Source organism: Cornus florida, unplaced genomic scaffold, assembly GCF_030987335.1.
Source record: "Cornus florida cultivar Cherokee Brave unplaced genomic scaffold, ASM3098733v1 CherokeeBrave_3.0.0_Hap2_Chr06, whole genome shotgun sequence".
NCBI classification, from domain to species: domain Eukaryota; kingdom Viridiplantae; phylum Streptophyta; class Magnoliopsida; order Cornales; family Cornaceae; genus Cornus; species Cornus florida.
In genome coordinates, this window is record NW_026775576.1 from 82,776,337 (window position 1) to 82,796,526 (window position 20,190).

The following is a 20,190-nucleotide window of genomic DNA, read 5'->3' on the forward strand; positions in this document are numbered from 1 at the left end:
ATCAACAATCGAAGCTGAATTCGTAGCTGCAACTTGATGTGCATGTAAAGCTATTTGGCTAAGGAAGATTCTTGAAGAACTTCAGTTCAAGCAACAAGGAGCCACTTCAATTTATTGTGACAACAGTTCAGCAATTAAACTTTCCAAAAATCCTGTTTTGCACGGAAGAAGCAAGCATATAGATGTAAAGTATCACTTCTTAAGGGATCTCACGAAAGATGAAGTGATTAATCTTATCTTTTGCAGAAGTGAAGACCAAATTGCTGAGATATTCACCAAACCTCTCAAAATGCCTTTATTCAAGAGGCTAAAGGAGTTGCTCGGGGTCTGCATTTTTGAAGGTTCAGTTTGAAGTTCGCAGATGATATTCTTTAAACTGGATGTTGAAAAGTTTCAGTTTAAGGGAGGGAATGTTGGAAATAATTTACTTACGTAAGTATTTGATTGTCGTAGTAGTTTATAGGAAGTTGTTATGGGTTAGTTTTATTTACCTATTCTTACGGTTGTAACCCAGCAGTGGAGCATGTTAGTAGCATGTTAGTAGACCATGGCTTTATGGTCCTATTTTTCATGTAATAGTTGTTGTGTCTTTTATGTTAGCTGGTTGTAAAATATCTGACGTTTTGCTTCTATCAGTCACGTGATTCTCTTTTTCTCATTTCTTCTTATTGTGTACCATGTTTCTTTTAGATTTAATTTTTTTTAATCATTTCTAGTTTCTTTCTTCCATGTATGTTTTGATCGGTCTCTTTGACGCTTACCTTCAAGGCAAACAATTTTTCCTCTTCTAACCGGTGCATCATCTTAGACTTTTTTTTTTTTTTAAATCGTTTCTAATTAGTTCCTCCGATGTATGTTTTGGTCCTCTTTGTTACTCACCTTCTAAGCAGACAATTTTTTCTCTTCCAACTCTGCATCATCGAGTTTACTATGAATGTAGACCATATCACATGAGTTTTCTATAATTTTACAATTCATAGTCGTCATACGTACCTAGTGTTCCCGAAACACATTCATTATTAGTCTTATCTTTTCTAATTATATTAATCTTGTACAATTCTCATTTTGGCAACAAAATGTGTTTTTCTTATGTCTTTTTCAAAACTCCATATAATATAGTTGGTATAATAATCATTCTATAAAAAAATTCTTTTAATTTATCTAGTATTCTCGTCACATAGTATATCACTAACTTGCCTTCATTTTGTTCACCGTACTCCAATAATAGTTAATCACTACATCACCATTTGTCCCTCCATCTTTTGTAGTATTGATTCTAGGTAACGAAAATAATTATTTTGAGTAGTTATTTGATTCTCAATTGTAATACTTGTATTTTCATCATTTGTTAATTTATCAAATTTACATTCCATGTAGAGTTTTGCTAATTTTTAAGCCTTTTGCTTCTAATGTTTTTTTTCATATTTCTAATTTTGTTGTCAAGGCTTCTTTTAAACGATCTACTAAGACTATATCATCCACAAATAACATGCACAGTGGAATTTTATTTTTGGTCAGAGCTCTTTCAATGTTTCATCAACCACTATCATGAATAGGTATGCACTTGTACATTCATCCTTGTGCGTCACACTTTTATAGAAAGGACTTAACAGACTTTGCTCGCTTGTAGTATTTGCTCTAATTTATGTCTCATTATACATATCCTCAATAAGAGTTATAATCTTTATAGATAGTTGATTTCTTGGTAGAATCCACCAAATTATGTCCCTTGCCATTCTATCATATGCATTTTATGAATCTATATAAATCTATGAAAACCATTTGTAAGTTTTTTTTATTTTTTTTTAGGTATTCTCTTATTTGTCATCTTATAAAGTATATGGCTTCCACAGTAAATTTACTTATCCTTTTTAATAATTTCATTACATAATTCATTAATTTAATAACTCTTACAATTTTGTATCTCTCCTTTATTTTTATAAATTAGTACTATTGTAAATTGAACATGATTCTGGCGGTTAAACTTTTTTGCTGATAGAAATCGAAGTGAGAGCTGTGTTCACGTCCGCGAGATAGAAATCGAACATAAACTCTTGTGGATCAAAAGTAAATAAAAGTTGGATCTTACCTGACATAGATATAATCATTTCAATTGCCATTACAAACGTATAGTTACTATTTTTGTCATTAAAAGAGATTTCAAATCTTTATGGATTACGGGCGTTGGTTTGGCCATTTGGGCTTGTGGGTATTATTACGAGGGACTCGGTTCATTACATGATTCAGAGCGCTTAATTGTGGGACGACGAACAATACTACAAAATATAATGAACAGAAATATGAAGTCACATACAAGAATCTAAAAACTCATACCGCTACTAAAAAGATAAAACCAGATCTAGCTAAAACTTCTTGAATGGAAACATCAAGAGTACTATATTGTTTCAAAATAGAGAAGATTCAGACTCATCATCAATGAGTAATTTAACCACGTCCTTGATTTGCTTATTCAAATCTAAACTCTACAAGCTCAGCTCTATAGTGAGATATAGATCCTCTCTGATTAAAAACCCACACATTTAAGGGTAACAAGGGTGCACACAAAAGGAAATAGAGGGACAAAACTTGGATCAAGCATCGTTAAGGGCAAGAACTCCGGGAAGTGGTTTGCCCTCGAGAAGCTCCAAGCTGGCACCACCGCCGGTTGAGATGTGGCTCATCTTCTCTGCAAGCCCAACCTTCTCAACAGCTGCAACGGAGTCGCCTCCTCCAATGATTGTTGTCACCCCCTTGCCACTGAGTTCTGCCAACTTCTTTGCTATTGCCTGCAATTTATAAATAACCCCAATTAAAACCATCCTTCCAAGGCTAGAGTCTAAGCTCTAACAAGAGTTAAACAGAGTCTCAACTACAAATAAACGAATTAAAAAGAAGTCACCATTCCATACCTCTGTTCCAGCTGCAAACTTCTCAAACTCGAACACACCCATAGGTCCATTCCAAATGATGGTCTTTGTAGTATCCAAAGATTCGCTGAATGTTTTGATGGAATCCGGACCAATATCCAATCCCATCCATCCATCAGGGATAGCAGATGCTGGGACAATCTGCAAAAAAGTAGGAATAAGGCTTAAATCTCTTATACCCAAATTTTCACAATAAATCTTGTGAATAAGGTGGTGATTCCATGTTTCCTTGCAGCGCTATATCTAAATCTTGGTAGTTAGCTCTGCAATAAAGTAGGAATGTACACAGAATACAGAAAATCAAATGCAAACACATCTGGTAAAAGGCAGGACAGTAGTTTCTCTAACCACTTTACGACTTGAAACTAAAAAAAATTACTATGGATCAAACTGAAGAACTCCGGATTTGGAAGATCAAGTATTGATAAAATTTCATTTCTAATTAATCTCAGATGCATGACTGAAGTATGGGAAAGAAAAAAGATATTAACCTTGCTGTTGGCATCAGGAGCAAACTTGTCAGCAATAACCACGTCAGAAGGAAGCAGTAGAGACACCCCTTTAGACTTGGCCTTCTCAAGAAGTGATGTTGCAAGATCAAGCTTGTCTTCCTCCACAAGTGATGATCCAACTGAGTGCCCTTGGGCCTTGTAAAAGGTAAAAATCATCCCACCACCCAGCAAGAGGATATCAACCTTTCCCAATAATGACTCGATCACGCCAATCTTGCTTGATACCTTAGAGCCACCAACAATTGCAGCAAATGGCCTCTTGGGATTCGACACAGCTCCAACTAGATAGTCAAGTTCCTAAAACCAAACAAGTGAAGATGTAAACTATATCCCCAAAAAACAAAAACAAAAAAACAAAAACTGCATTACGACGACATACAAGTTATCATTAATATTTTTTATAAGTACAACAATGACAGACAATTGAATTTAACCTAGTTAATTTGATCCAATAAAATTGCCAAGGATCCAACCTGCAAAACATTTTCTTTTTGGTAGGTAACACATACACCCAACTATTGCCCCCAATGAGGACTTCAACACCTTTGAGCGAAAGCCTTGATGATAGCAGAACATTATTTCTTTACCATCAAAAGTGCCTAATTCCATGTTTGGAATAATTAGGATAGGTCAGTTTTGTGCCTATTAAACCCAATGACAAGAAGCAGTATCCTCTTTTCCAGAGCTTAAATTAAAAATGAAACTACTCCACTGAAAACAGCTTAAACTCAGACTCATTCAACAGCTTTGTCAAGCATATATTGAGCTAAACAAGCCAAGCTCGAGCATGAGCTAGCCAAGGCTGCTTGACAGACTAACCTTGGCATATATAACGCTCAATGTTCACAATTTGTGTTCAACTCATGAAATGTTTCATTGGGTTCATGAAGTGGATCAACATCTGCTCACATAAAGTCCTAGCAGAGTAAGGTCAAATCTTTGGAAAAACCAAACATGTTAATCTAAATTAAGCCCAAATTCAGCTCACCTAACTAAGAGTGCTACATACCCATGTAGGACTAACCGTCTTTTGGTCTGCCAAGCAGCTAACTTTTTGGCTTCTCTACCCAATCACAAAAATATATTTGCAATTTACCTTTCATATGATCAATCAACCAACAAAATTATAAATGACTTCCCAATAACAACAAAATAGTAACAAAATAGGGAATCCATGAAGACCATCCCTTACAATCCAAATAATTGATCACGTGGTTCACGTTGTATAAGTATTAATCTAGGATTAATCTATGTTCTTGTTCATTTATAGATATGCATGGATGTCTTTTCTTAAAGAAATGAGAAAAAAAAATAATAATAATGAGAACCAATGTAAGACATAAACCACAAACCTTCTGCATAAGGAATCCAGCAACAGAAGGCTTCAAGAACTTGGCCACTCCCTCTGTGGAAGCATGGGCTCTATGAGCAGTGCCAAATGCATCGTTAACATACAGGTCCGCAAGGGATGCTAACTTCTTTGCAAATTCTGGATCATTCTTCTCTTCCTCTTTGTAAAACCTAACATTCTCCAGTAGCAGAACACCCCCTTCAGGAATTTCAGCCACCATTTTTTCAACATCTTGACCAATACAATCATTTGCCATCTTGACCTTTTGAAGGCACATAAACATGGTGAGCAATAGAGCCTCATTTAGATGAGGATGCAAACAATAGAAAAATGATGCCCAACTTCAATATAATAAAAATAAAAATTAAACGAACCTCAACTCCAAGGAGTTCAGACAGCCTTGGCACAAGAGGCTTCAAGCTGTACTTTGGTGTGACACCCTTTGGCCGCCCCTGAAACCCACAATTCAAGATAAAGAGTAACCAACTGTAAAATTATAAAATAAACCAATACGAAAAGGAAATAGAAAACCACTTAAAAGTCTATTAACTACTTTTTTATCTTTTATATTTTGAAACGGGACTCTAACAATCTGTTGACTACAAAATGTACCTCAAAAAACACTATTAAATTTTATTGCATAAAAAAGCAATATAGCAACATGAGAAATAAAAATAAAAACTAAGGCAGTGAAAGAAATTTTGGAGAAAATCAACCCTTGATGAAATGCAGTTCAAGGTAAATATCCTGAAATGCAATCAAATCAATTCCTAAAATTCAAAAGTACTCCTTCAAAAAAGCAATAAACCCATCTTCTCCGATTTTTCAATTCTTTATGATGAATTTTACAATTGAAAACCACAGAAAAATAGCATGAACAGAAACACCTAATATGGGCTAATAAAATAAGAGGCACATAAAAGGAAGTAAGGAACACACAAAATCATTAAAAAAAAAATGGGCAAAATCTACTCACTTGTATATAAATTAAATAAACCATGAGAAGTCAAAGGCTAGCAACAACATATTATTACTTATCACCTTGAATATAAAAAGTTCAAAAAAATCCAACAAATACCCTTCCTTAAGCAAATAGCTACCAAGGTATGTATAACTTAAATTCAAACAGAGCTCTAACTTTGCAAAAATGATGCTCAAGGTTAGATCTATCTACAGCCTCCTCCCCAAAATCCCCACATACGCTACTGGGTAACGAGTAAAGGGTTTTTTGAAATTGACCCAAAAGCAGCAAACAATACCAAGACAAGCTACACAGAGCTGAACCCAAGATATAGAAAACAAGAAAAATCACAAAATCCCAAAATAGCTTATACAAGGTACATGCAAGAAAATGAACTCGTTTCAGATTAATCATGTGAAAATAAATCAAACAAGAAAAATTTGTATCAATTTCAGTTTTCTTATAATCTAGAACTAAGATTAACGCAAATTTTAATTTAAGAAAGGAAAAAAAAAACGGGTTAGTGTGATCGTACCAGATGAGAAGAGAGGATGACTTTAGCGCCGTGACCCATCAAGTACTTGATGGTGGGAACAGCAGCTCGGACTCTGGTATCATCGGTGATGTTGAGATTGTCGTCCAAAGGAACGTTCAGATCAACCCTCACAAACACCTTCTTCCCCTTCAAATCGCCTTCCTTCAGATCACCAACACTCCTCTTTGTCGCCATTACGCTTCCTGCTGATCAATTACAGAAACAAACAAAGAACGACATATCAGATCAAATCAGAGATCAATCCTCAAGTCAATAATATATACATATATACACACACTAATGTATGTGTATGATCGATTGATAGATTGAACTTACAGTAATCGAAATAAATATCAGAGTGATGAGAGATTGAGAATTTTCAAAGGTTTGGTTTATAGTGATCAAAGCAGATGGAGTACTATACAAAAAGGGGAAGAAGGACCCAGAAGGATTTATAAGTAGGAAGGCGCACGATAACGTGAATGTTGCTAAAAAGGGCGTGGTTGCCTTATGCGCACGTATGACTTTCCATATGTTGCGCACCTTTGTTTGGGGAACACGGTGGGCGGGTCTTTCTAATTACCACGGGGAATGTTAAAAAGAAGTTAAACCCTAATCACCATTTGTTTTTAATATTAAATGTTTTTTTCTTTTTTATAAAGTCATGTATTACCATATTTGTTCTAATTTAATACTACCATGTATAAATGTCAATTTGTGGGGGTAAGTACGGTATGAAATCATGGGATCCAAGAATCATTTGCATTAATAAAAATAGATATTAAGTGTGTCGGTGCATCATGCATCAGAATACATAACACGTACAAATCATGTATCATTGAATGATGTATTATTGGACTCTAAACTAATAGAAAGATATAAATCACAAACCAATAACGTGCTTAATATCAATCCTCTCAAAAACATTGTTCTCGTTTCTATAGGGGTGGGTTAATTTTAAACATTGCACTGATTTCTATAGACATATATTTAACTTTTATAAACTTATGCTAGTTAATCCCTTTTCTTTTCTTTTTTGTTGCAATGCTGGATTTATGAGGTGGGTTATTTATTGCTTTATTTTTTAAAATATAAGTCCTTACTTTATTCATAAATCCTTTCAAATTTGGCGAAGCCATATTAAATATGATGTTTACAATTTAGGAAATTAAATATTATTTGTATTGGTGAATTTTTTTTTCTTTCTACAATAGTGTTATACACCTTATATAAGGCACATGCAATATTTAATTACACGACCGTTAACAAATTTTTTTGAAATAGTGTTAAAATATTCGAATTCCCAATTTTCAAAACATAATGCAAAACCTTATTATCATAATTTTGTTTAATTCTTTAACATAATTTATTATTTAATTGGTTATATTACTTATTGAGCATGTCTTTGGCATAAATCATGCTTGAGTCGGCTATAGTAGTTAATCAATACCCTTTTGTGATTTTGATTCCTTCTTTACAAAAATTAATCATCCTAAGTGTGACCTAAAGGTTCCTTTAAAACTTAGAGAATTGCTTTAATTGAAAAGAATAATACAGTATATAAGAGTTGAAAAATAGTTATTTGCTCACTCGTCGCCTAAGAAGCTACGTCATATTAAATATGTTATTCTGGTAAAATATACGTATATAGTTATATATATTATAAATATTTGTTAGAGGAGAAGTCGTTTTCAGTCGACTAAACTTTCAGATTGAGTGGGTTGGGCTGTGATCTCGCACTGGGCTCGAGCCCAGGAAAGTTCTGGGACCCACCTGTTCATCACTTTGTATCATGGGCTGAGACGAGTGTGGAGCCCAGTAGACTATCCGCCGAAGTATAGTGGCTGATTGAACAATTATCCACTTGGCCCACTTGAGGCTGACTGAACGGGGCGGCTTATCATCTCGTGGTTTGTCTGTCACCATTGTTTTTCTTTTCATTAAAATTTAAAACTGAGTCCGTTCTCGTGAGTCGTGATTGACTTTTATTTATAGTTTTTTTCTTTTCTTTTTATATTTTTAAGGAAGAGTAAAAAATGATAATGTAAACTTTATTTGTTTTTGGATAATTTATGTTCTAAAAAAAAAACCGGAAAGTTGACCTTTATTTGTGATCGGATAACTAATGAATAAAATAAATAAAAACTAAATTAAATTATTTAAAAATTATATATTTTATTTTATTAGGTGCCACATATTTTATAATTAGCCACTCTAGATGAAACCTCAATTTGATGTTTATGGTGAACTTTAAATTATCTGCTTAGAGGGGTTGGCCTGGTTGAAAAATACTTAGATAATAGTGTCTTTTAAAGTATCAGGTCTCAAGATCGATTCCTGTTAGGTACAAATAACTTCTAATTAATGTTTTTTTGAATTTATATTATATATGACCATATCGCTTAAATTTAGTTTGCCTAATTTGATCTTGGATGAGACTTTTGAACTACCAATTATTAATGCATCAATTGGCTTTTTTTTTTTTTAATATATCTCGAAATATATTTATGATGTCTTTGGAAATATATGTAATTACTCGAAACAAGATAATTTTGGTTCATACACTTCGAGCAATGTTAAATGTATGTGTTTGCAAGTATACGCATGATTTCAGCTTAAATATGCTTGACATGGTATTCTCAAAATAAGAAAATAAGAACGCATTTAAGGTTGTGAATAAATCCCAACTCAAGGGTTTTTTTGGCATAAGAAGCTTGAAAAACGGACTCCTCTCTTTATACTCTGATATAATATACATATATGTGTGTGTGTGTAAAATAAATCAAGCTTCTTATGTCAAAATAAACCTTAAGTTGGGATTTATTTTACATATATAAATCCCAAATCAAGGCTTATTTAGAAATTTCTTGCCTTGAAAAAAAAATAAAAAATAAAAAAATGGTTATTTTGACATAAAAAGTTTGAGAAATGTCTTCCATTCCTCCTTCCTTGATATGTGTGTGTATATATATATATAAAAAAGGAGACGAAGATTAAGTGTCAAACTCAATTAACTTGTCATGCGGGGCAATTGCCCCGTGATTTTGTTTTTTTAATAATATGTCCCTATTAATTTGTTTTCTTTAATTATATACCCTAGCATCTTTAATACCTTTTTAAAAGGCCTCTCAAAGTCAAAATATAGTGGGTGGATGAATCTCAAAATCAAAATATAGCAAGTGGATGAATATAATATACTCCAATGGGGTCTCAAAAAACCTCTCGTATTTTAAAATTATCAAAAGTATTGTCATATCTAGCAGATTTCAAAAATTTTTGAGAAGTCTCTTTTTTTTCATACGGTGCCGTTTCTAAAAATATAGCATGTGGATGAAAATAATACACTCCAAATAGCATTTTGGATAAAATGAATCATTAGAGCAAAATTGCTAAAATATAACACTCCTCTCAAAATATAACTTTAACATGAAAAAATTACATTTTGTATTGGAGATGATCTAACATATTACCATTGCCCTCCAGAAAATTATAAAAAAATTATTATTGCCCTCCCCTCACATAATATGGTGTTCCGTCCCAGCAAACAAATATATTATGATGTGTTTGATATGTAAGCACATCTCCAATGCAAAAAGCTATTTTTGCATGCCAAAACTATATTCTGAGCGGTGCTACAATGTCAAAATGCTATATTTTAGCAATTCTGCTCCAATAGTGCATTTTATACAAAATGTTATTTTTTGACACAACCACCATTTTTTTTTTTTTTAACTACCATTCCCAACTACCATTTTCAACTACCACTCCCAGCTACCATTCTATTATTATTTTTATTTGAACTCAGAAGCAGAATCAAAATTTAAAATAGCAGTCAGTTGAGTGTAAGCTCTCATTTTCTCAGTGCCAAAAAAAAAAGATTCAAATTTCCAATTCTCATTTTTTTCCTCTCTTAAACACTATCAAAGCAATCAAACAAGCCTAATTATCCAAACCAAAAACAATAATCAACGCCATTAAAGATCATTATCACCATTTTTCAAGATTGCTCCTACAGGTTTCAAGATTCTTCTATAATCATGACTCAAACTAGAACTTCATCACTAACATGTCCAGCAACATTGTTGAATGGAGATTCATTTGATCGGCCAATTACACTGAATGGATATTTTTTTTCTATAAAACCATGTGAGGTGGTATAAGCAAAGGTTTTTCTATATGTATGTATTGGAACATTGAACAAGAAATCATGCATATCCTACCAAAAAAAAAAAAAAAAACTTAGGCATGCTTTAAGTAAAAATTGAGCTGCCTTAACTTATTTTTTTCCCTAACTGAAACAAAGGAACACTAAACAACATAAAGAAGGTCCATCCCTATAGTTGAAGACAACCAAGAGGGCCACACATCCCCTTCAAACCCGAATATTTGTTTTTGACAGCCCATTTACACAAAAGATCAGCAACTAGCTGCAAAAGTGAAATCCCATCTTCAATGATAATAACAGCATGATCAGAGTTGGGGATCAACTTCATCACTGATTTACAGTCCCCCTCAAAATCTACCTCCATATAAACCCAACCAGATACAAGATTAATAGCTTCTCTAAAAACAATGGCTTCAGCAGTCTCAACTTCACGTGTCCTTCATGGTGGAGATGGGGGAAGAAGAACATAATAATCAAAATTTGTTGAGCGTATTTGTAGTTTGGCAAGAATCTCATCCTTGTGCAGTTGGTAATAAACTTTCGCATGAGGGTCCATGTTGGAAAGGTCCATCATCATAATCTTATCATCTCTCTCTTTTTGCTTGGCTTTTTTCTCTTTTTGTTCCCTTTGATTCATTTACTCCGTTACTTTAACTTTTGTTTCTTCTATTTCGAACTTCTTCATTTTACTCTTAGTTGTATTTTCGTTAAATTTTTCCATCAAATCACAAAAACGAGCGTTTGAAATATCTGCTATCTTGTTTTTCCTACGTGCTTTTTTTGTAACTTTTCTTCCACTAGACCTTTTGGTTCTTAGGGAGTCATCAGATTTTTTGGTTCGATCTTGATCGGAATCGAGAGAGATGGGTGTCTCAAGAATTTGGGATGCGAAAAATGGGGAAGAGGAATATGGGGTCATTCCAGGAGACTTTGGCTTTTTGGAGGATCCCCAATCTTCCCACTTAATGGCATGTTCCAAGATCGCCCAATAATGATCCAAAGAAAAATGTTTCTTCTTATTTTCATAATACAAACTTTTTACTTGAAAAACCTAGAAAATTATATGAAACAAAATTAGATGTATAAAAATTAAAATTACAACTAACAAGAAAAATAGAAATCTCACCTTATCTGTTTCATTGATTCAACTTTGTTGCTTATTTTCAATTTGTCTGAGGCATCCACTATATTTACCGCAACACTTTATGATTATGCCCCAACGAGATTGGATAGAAACTTGTGTTCGTACATTTTCGTTGTTGTTGTGATTAAGATAATTTTGGAATATCCAATTCCAAAACTTATTTAGTGATTGCGAGTTACCAACAATTGGATCTTGGGTGATGCTCAACCAAGCATTGCAAATTACTATATCTTGATCCGGCCTGAATGCCTTTCCCCGCTTTGTTGATGATTGAGAGACTTCCATCAATAGTTATCAATATGCCAAATCAAAGCAAGGGTCTGTGAACAAAAATGAACCTAAAATTAAACCTAATTTAGCTATGATAACAATTTCAATTTCCTTTATGTTTTTAGGAGAGAGAAGATTGAGGGATTGTGGCAAAGTTGTCCAAGAAAAATGGTCCCAAAGCTGCAAAAAATAGTATATCTCAAAATTATAGTAGTTTTTTAGAATTTGCAGTATATATGATCGACGTATTTTTATGATCAAGGGATCGTGATGTCATATCAAATCTCTATAAAATTTATTCACATGAATTCAAGTACGAGTTGGGTGCTTGTTTGATGCCTGGATCTTATGAGACTAGAAGACTGGTAATGATTGGTAGGGTCCAAAAAAATTGTGCATGGAGTATCAAGTACATATAATCATATGTGGGTGAGTTATATATAAATGGGTTTACTTAACTAAATAAAATAAAATAAGTTAACCAGAAAAAATATTTCTAGAAATGTATGAAGAATTATAAAAATTGCCTAGTATGTGCCTAAGTGATCCTTGTCACAATTATAGCAAATACAAAGGTAAAGCATAAAACTAAATCTTTTAAATAAAAAAAAAAAAACATTCACATAATGGATGCTACTGAAAAGTCATTAAAACAGACAAAGAAAGAACTAACTGCAGTACATCGTTACGGAAAGAATTTCCTTTAGGTATCTGAAAGGAACTTTAGCAGTGATACTAAATAAGTGTGAATATTCAACAAGATACATTGGTGTGAATGACATAATTGTTTTCCTACTTTTTCTATGCAATTCACAACAAATTAAACCATCAAAATTATAAAATTCTTCTATTCCATGTCTTTATAATTCCTAATGAACCAAGATCCAAATATATAGGTGTTTTGGGATATGCCGCATAATTAAACAGAAAACATACTATTTTCTTGACATTGATTAATATGATTTGATATTTAATTTTTTGGTAAGCAAGTGCGATAAAAACAATATGCTCCAAATTTCAGCCCCCTAAAAAAAGGTGCAAGATAACAAGAAATAAAACATCAACTAATATCATATTGTCTCCAAACATCTAAATTATTGAAAATTACCTGCTGCAGATATTCTTCAACGCTTGTTGCCTCGGCAAGGAAGACATCCTCGAATATCGTCTACAAGAAGCAAATAGAAAATGAGGACAAACAGTAAACATTAGGGGTTGTTTGGCAAATGTTTTGTTTTGTTTTAAGCCTGCTATAGTAGCCCCTTTGAAGCCCAAAACATGTTTGGCTGGGCTTGTAGTGTTTGAAACAGTTGCAAAACATTTTCAAATTTGGGCCCAAAATATGAAACACCATTTTTGTGTTTTTTGTTGCTTCGGTTTTATTTGGGGTAAAAAACACTGTAACGGAAGAAGTAAATCCTTCATTTAACTATAGCGGAGGCAACAATTGGAAGGATGTATAAAAGGGAAGTTACAACAATCCTAGGGTTCGCGTTTGCTGCGTTTGCTCTGGCGTTCTTGGCGATTCTTGGCGACAACTGAAGGATTGCTATTTTCGGCCGATACTTTCCACGATCTACTTTCCTTTACTGCTATCTTCGACAATCTCAACAGGTTTGGACTTTGTTTGGATATCTCAGTTTTTTTTTTTTTTTTTTTTTTGCTTTATGGTAATTTACAATTTGAGGTTTTTTTTTTTTTTTTTTTTTTTTTTTTTTTTTTTTTTTTTTTTTGTGATTGATGGGTCTCAAGGTTTAGTCATTTGTTTGGATTTCAAGATTTTTTATTTTTTATTTTTTTTTTATCTAATTAACATACATGAACATAGATTGGAAGAAGACAGAAGAAAAAAAATCAATTCACTCCGATTTCCGACCAAACTGAAAAACCCTAGAATCACACAGTATTCCCCTTCATAGATCTGCAAATTCAAATTAGATTTTACAGAAGCAAAACCTAGAGAAAACTAGGTAATGTCTCTTTGAACGTATTGTTCAATTTGATTTTAAGAATTTTTTGTTAGCTACGTCAATTTCTGATTCGCTTGTGCATTCTCTTTGGTAATGATACATCAATGCTTGCTATATTTTATATTGATCAGATTGGATTATTTGTAATTTTTTCTATAATTAATCATATGATCTGTTTGTGAAAGCTTTAGTTAGTGGATTTTGTTCATATTGGATATTATTATGTATGTACATAAAATTATCCAATTATTGGATTAGATTATTTAAAGGGTTATCATTTTGTTGGAATATAAAATTTTAAGCTCGTACGTGTGTGTATATATATATATATATATTGGTTTGTTTATAAAAATAAGAATAAATCAATTTCTTAAAACAAAGGGATTTTGCCTCTAAGAGGTTGTTGCCAGATAATTTTGGTAGGCTTTTCTACCTCTGTTTATATTTTCTGTTTACTTATTTTATTTTACTAAGAGGTTTATATCAGTTGGTATTGAAGTGGTAGTTTTAGTATGATTCCTACACCACTTGACATTAGAGGCTAATTACAAGCAAGACATCCTTAAAGTTCGATTCGATTTTGTTTCGTCATGACTATTCTAATAAATTATTTAGTTTTAGCTGGTCGTGAAAGATGGAATACTTGAAACGCTTTGAATTACCATCATCATGTTAATGAAATCACATGTAAAATGATCTCCTAATGTCCAATTGAATTAAGAAGTCAAAGCCCTACAAACATATAGTAATTTCAACTTTGTGCAATCAACTTGCTGATTTGAAATCCCTCTTTAAAAGGTAGGTGGTATCCAAAATGACAAAAGTATGTTAAATCATGAAGTAAATCTCTTGATTCTCATCATTATCCAGAGCAAATATACTTGATTTTTTTTTTAAGATATACAATGTTGAAAAAAATAAAAGAAAAAAAAATTCATATCAAGGTTATGGAGGGGGTTCTTTGCCATAATTCCATTCATACCCTTTCCACGCAGACAATTGTTGAATAACAACCTGCATCACACAAGAAAATTATTTATATCCAATCTAGAGACAAAAAGAAAAAATAAAATAATATATATATATATATATGGTTTTACCTATATGGAGAATGCAATTAGTAACAAAATTCATATACTGATTAATTAAAAGATTTATCTAAATTATGTCACTGCTTGAAGATAGTTTGGTAGATAGCTTCTGTTTTCAAATCTCAATTTACATACATATCTTTATACACATTTATTCTGATATAGTAATATATATTATTTTTGTTATTATTAATTATAGTGTTGTTATTAATCTGTTAGATGGATATGAATGTTGAGAATGTGGAACAATGTGGTGATTATCTCACAATTGAAGAAGAAATGGTGGTTAAAGTTACGAAATATGGAAAAGTGTTATGGGATGACTCACTCACTGAAAAATTCTGTAATATAATGAAGGAACAAGTTAGGCTTGGTAATCGTATTAACACAACATTTAATCCAAATGGTTAGACTAATATGGTAAAAGAAATGAAGGTTCAAATAAGGATAAAATTTAACAAAACCCAACTTCGGAATAAGTTTAACCAATTGAGAAAAATTTATGTCGAGTTTAAGAAATTGTTATCGGAGACTGGCGTGGGATATAACCATGAGACGGGCATGGTTATAGTTAAGGATGAGAGATGGGACAGGTTGAGTAAGGTTAATAATTTAATTATTAGTCCTAAATAAATAATAAAATGTCGTATATTCTTTATTATGAGGTTAATATTGTAACAAAATTTGTAGGTTATTACGAGTATAAGTAAGTTTCGCAGACATAAATATAAGCATTTTGACAAGATGTCGATTATATTTGGGGACACACATGCAACAGGGATGCATGCCCACTCCTCCATTACAGCACCCCCCGCAATCATTTTGCCCACTCCCAACGATGATGATGATGAGGAAGAGGGTTGTCACGTCAGTCCTCCACCTTTACGTAAAGGTAAGAAAGCCAAAAGAGATAGTTTATCTCCCAGTATGGCTCACTCTTGTCAAACATGGATGAGAATTCTGCGAGGAAAACTGAGAGAATGGAAGTTGCAATAGAGAAAACAATTAAAGCATCTTCTACTTCTACTCGTGTATCTTTATGTGAGAAAGAAGATGATGAAGTTCTCTCTCCCTCTAAAAAGGATAAAGATGATGAAATGTTTAACGCCTGCATGCTCCTTTTACAAAAAATACCTGGAATTAAGATGGCCTAATTCGTTAAGGTATCGAAGTTGTTACATGATTCTGAGAAGTGGCAGAAATTTTTTCTTTCGCTACCTGAGGAAATGAGAATTGGTTGGGCACTGAATGTTTGAGTCTTTCTTTATGGATGATTGTGTTTTGTTGTTTGTTTAACTTATTACTATCTCACATTTGAATGACTGTAATAACTAAATACTTTTATTTCTTGGATGATTGTATTGCTATTATTTAAATGTTTTTCTTATTAAGTTAAATGTTTTGTTTATTAACTCATATGCTTTGTTTATTATTTAAATGTTTTGTTCATTATTTAATTGTTTTGCTTATTTATTTAAATGTTTTGTTGGTATTAAATCTTCAAATAGGGCAATGGATATTTGGAACCATATAAGAAGAATAATTCAATTTTATGACGACGAGGAGGACAATGAGAGTGTCTTAATATTTGTTGTTGTTTTAGAAGAGCATAACTTCTATCAAAAGAGGCGTTGTATGGATTCCATTTTACAAGGGGAAACATATGTTATGGAGATTTTAAACGGCCACAGAGAAAGATGTTATGAAAATTTTAGGATGTACCTTGAAGTTTTCAGAACATTGTGTACTACCCTGAAAAGTATGGGCTGAAAGATTCTAAATTTTTAACTGTTTATGAACAAGTGACAATCTTTTTGCTCATTTTATCTCACAATCAAAGAAATTGTGTTGTTGCAGAGAGATTTCAACACTTCATTGAAACTATTTCCAGACATTTCCATGCTGTGTTGCATGCAGTATGTCAGTTAGGCACCCATATCATTGCCCCTCCTAATTTTTTTATGATTCTGAATAAGATTAGAGACTCTTTTAGGTTTTAACTTTACTTCAAGAATTGTGTGGGAGCTATAGATGGAACCCACATTCCTGCAACTCTGTTAACAAGTACACAACTTCCATTTCGTGGTAGAAAAGGTTATACCACACAAAATGTAATGGCTGTATGTGACTTTGACATGAGGTTCACATATGTGCTAGTTGGATAGGAAGGCTCCGTTAATGATTCGAGAATCCTAAAGGAGTGTATTGAGAATGAGGCAATGAACTTTCCAGCTCCACCAGCAAGTAATATTATCTTACAAATTCACTTAATATATGGTTAGTTTATCATACTGTATATATCTTTATGTATTTTAAACATGGCAGGTAAATATTATTTAGTGGACTCAGGGTATGCCAATAAGCCTGGTTATTTGGCCCCATTTCGAGGTCATACTTACCACATTCAGGAATGCCGTAGGACTATACAACCTTGTGGTCGAGAGGAAGTATTCAACCATAGGCATTCATCTTTGAGAAATATAATTGAGCGATGCTTTGGGCTGTTGAAGATGAGATTCGCTATTTTAAGGGTAATGTCTCCTTATAAGTTTTCAACACAAGTATTGATTGTAATGGCTTGTCGCACATTGCATAACTTCATCGGAAATCAGCATGAGCCTGATTATTTATTTGATGGAAACAATCCTCTTCGAAGTGATGGTAAAGATGATAAGATTGTTGATCATGTGCCTTCGGTTCAGCTTCGAGAAATGGATCAGTTGCGTAATACTATTGCTGATTGAACTTGGAATTCTCTTCAGCACTCTTGATCCTTCTGGAAGTGATGGTATGTTTTTTCTTTTATATGTAATATATTTGTTGTTATTGTGAGCTTGTAATATATATATGTAATATAAATCATTTTTTCTGTTACTAATACTGGTTGATATTATTGTTAATATATTTCAACTTAAATGCTATTATTGCAAATACGAAGTGTGTTGATGCTCTCTTGAAGGCCACATGTGCTGTTATGAATATGATGTGTCGTTGCCATTGTCATCCACTTCATGAACTTATTATCAATTTTTAGTGACAACTATGTATTGTTAATGCTTTGTTCCAAACATTTTATGTAGAACTTAAACTTATTTAATTTGTTGGTTGAATATTTAAGCACTTGTAAATGGTATATACTCTATTCCAATTATGCTTTCAGTTGGGTTTGTTTTTATTTTTAATGTTGTGTTGGACTATATAGGTAACAGGATAATAAAATTGAAGCAGGTTATTGCAAAGAACTTGTAAATAGGTTATTGCAAATTTATTTTACAAATGTTAACTCTCATGTAGTATAGTAAAATGTGACTAAAGATGTTTTTATTTTTAATGTTATGTTGGACTATATAGGTAAAATGATAATAAAATTGAAGTAGAATATTACAAACAACTTGTAAATAGGTTATTGCAATATATATATATATATATATATATATATATATATATATATATATATATATAAATTATAAATATATATGTTTGTGGGTTCAAATTTCTCCATATTTGTTAAAAATATGATAACTATTTATAAATATACTTAAAATTTATAAAAACAAATTAAAAATAATGATAATTAAACATGTTTTTTTGTTTCTGTTTTTTTTTTTTTTTTGGTAACAGTTGGACTGACCAAATATGTTTTGTTTTCAAAATTTTTGAAACGCATGACTTACTTAACATGTTTTGCATGTTTTTGTTTCCGACATTTCCACAGCAAAACATCGTTCCTAAATGAGCTTCTGAATTTTTCCTAAAACACAACAAAAATACTCTTTATGTTTTAGCCAAAAACAAAACGCCAAAAACAAAGCGCGTGCCAAACGGGCCTTAATGCACAAAGGACAAATTAAAAAGGGAAGAAGAAAAGCAAACAAAAAGAACTTGTTCCTAGCATAAAAGTTTTAGAATATTTGTAACGACCCACTCCACCACATGATATGATATTGTCCGCTTTGGGCCTAAGCCCCCACGGTTTTGCTCTTGGGCTTCACTCCAAAAGGCCTTATACCAAGTGGAGGTGACACACTTACATATAAGCACTTCACCTTTCCTCTACCCAGGCGATGTGGAACTGTACACCCGTAGCTCGCCAGTGTGATAGCCTGACAGTGTCTCTTGCACCCGACCATGGCACACCCGCCCACAAGGTCATCACAATCCACCCCCTTTGGAGGCTCGACGTCCCCGTCGGCACACTTCCGGCTGGGTCAAGCTCTGATACCATTTGTAACGACCCGCTCCACCACATGGTATGATATTGTCTGCTTTGGGCCTGAACCCACACGGTTTTACTCTTGGGTTTCACCCCAAAAGGCCTCATACCAATTGGAGGTGACACACTTACATATAAGCACTTCACCTTTCCTCTACCCAGGCGATGTGATGACCTTGTGGGCGGGTGTGCCATGAGCGGGTGCAAGAAACACTGTCAGGCTATCATACTGGCAAGCTACGGGTGCACAGTCCCACATCGCCTGGGTAGAGGAAAGGTGAAGTGCTTATATGTAAGTGTGTCACCTCCAATTGGTATGAGGCCTTTGGGATGAAACCCAAGAGCAAAACCGTGCAGGCTCAGCCCCAAAGTGGATAATATCATACCATGTGGTGGAGTGGGTCGTGACAAATGGTATCAGAGCATTGTGATGACCTTGTGGGCGGGTGTATCATGGGCGGGTGTAAGAGACACTGTCAGGCTATTACACTGGCGAGTTACGGGTGCACAGTCTCACATCGCTTGGGTAGAGGAAAGGTGAAGTGCTTATATGTAAGTATGTCACCTCTAATTGGTATGAGGCCTTTTGGGGTGAAGCTCAAGAGCAAAATCGTGCGGGCTCAGGCCCAAAGCGGACAATATCATACCATGTGGTGGAGTGGGTCGTTACAATATTTGTAGTCGAGAAAAAATGATATACAAGAGAGACATTTTTTACAAGAAGAGACAAAAATACTATATATTCACGAATTTAAATTCATTTACCAAAATATGTGAATATTGTCCAATGAATTTAACTATTTTCACCTTTCGTCTCTCTCTAATCAAAATATTCATTATATGTAGAAGAACATGCCACATTCAACACTAGGTATGACCAACATTTTCATAGCTTAAACAACTTTAGTATGCATGGAATTCAGACAACAATATTAATCAAATGATGTAGCGAAACACCTGCTAATTTAGAAAAACTCCCTGGCCTGATTGTGAGCACTGAGATCCTAAGTCACAACTATTTTTAAGAATGACAAGAATCATTCCTCTCCAT

General features: G+C 33.3%; 1 protein-coding gene across 2 annotated transcripts; it reads right to left on the reverse strand.

Moving 5' to 3' along the window:
• Positions 1 to 2,360: 2,360 nt before the first annotated feature.
• On the reverse strand, positions 2,361 to 6,783 carry LOC132312382 (phosphoglycerate kinase, cytosolic). Of its 2 annotated transcripts, none has more exons than XM_059810729.1 (7): positions 6,623 to 6,783; positions 6,287 to 6,492; positions 5,165 to 5,242; positions 4,792 to 5,052; positions 3,419 to 3,736; positions 2,910 to 3,068; positions 2,361 to 2,786 (listed from the first exon to the last, which is right to left on the reverse strand). In XM_059810729.1, exons 2-7 carry the CDS (start codon positions 6,479 to 6,481, stop codon positions 2,592 to 2,594), a joined length of 1,206 nt encoding a protein of 401 aa, XP_059666712.1. In that variant the 5' UTR covers positions 6,482 to 6,492; positions 6,623 to 6,783; the 3' UTR covers positions 2,361 to 2,591. The 2 variants fall into 2 exon arrangements, with proteins under 2 accessions (XP_059666712.1, XP_059666714.1); XM_059810731.1 differs by having other exon boundaries at positions 6,287 to 6,489; positions 6,623 to 6,729.
• Between the last annotated feature and the right edge of the window lie 13,407 nt (positions 6,784 to 20,190).

What these genes read in the sequence shown, in the direction of transcription:
- LOC132312382 (XM_059810729.1), bottom strand. Translation starts at nt 6,481, where the DNA reads ATGGCGACAAAGAGGAGTGTTGGTGATCTGAAGGAAGGCGATTTGAAG. An exon ending in CTGAACTCCTTGGAGTTGAG is followed by an intron (nt 5,053 to 5,164) that starts GTTCGTTTAATT and finishes TGCCTTCAAAAG; the next exon opens with GTCAAGATGGCAAATGATTG. An exon ending in CTCCTGATGCCAACAGCAAG is followed by an intron (nt 3,069 to 3,418) that starts GTTAATATCTTT and finishes ACTTTTTTGCAG; the next exon opens with ATTGTCCCAGCATCTGCTAT.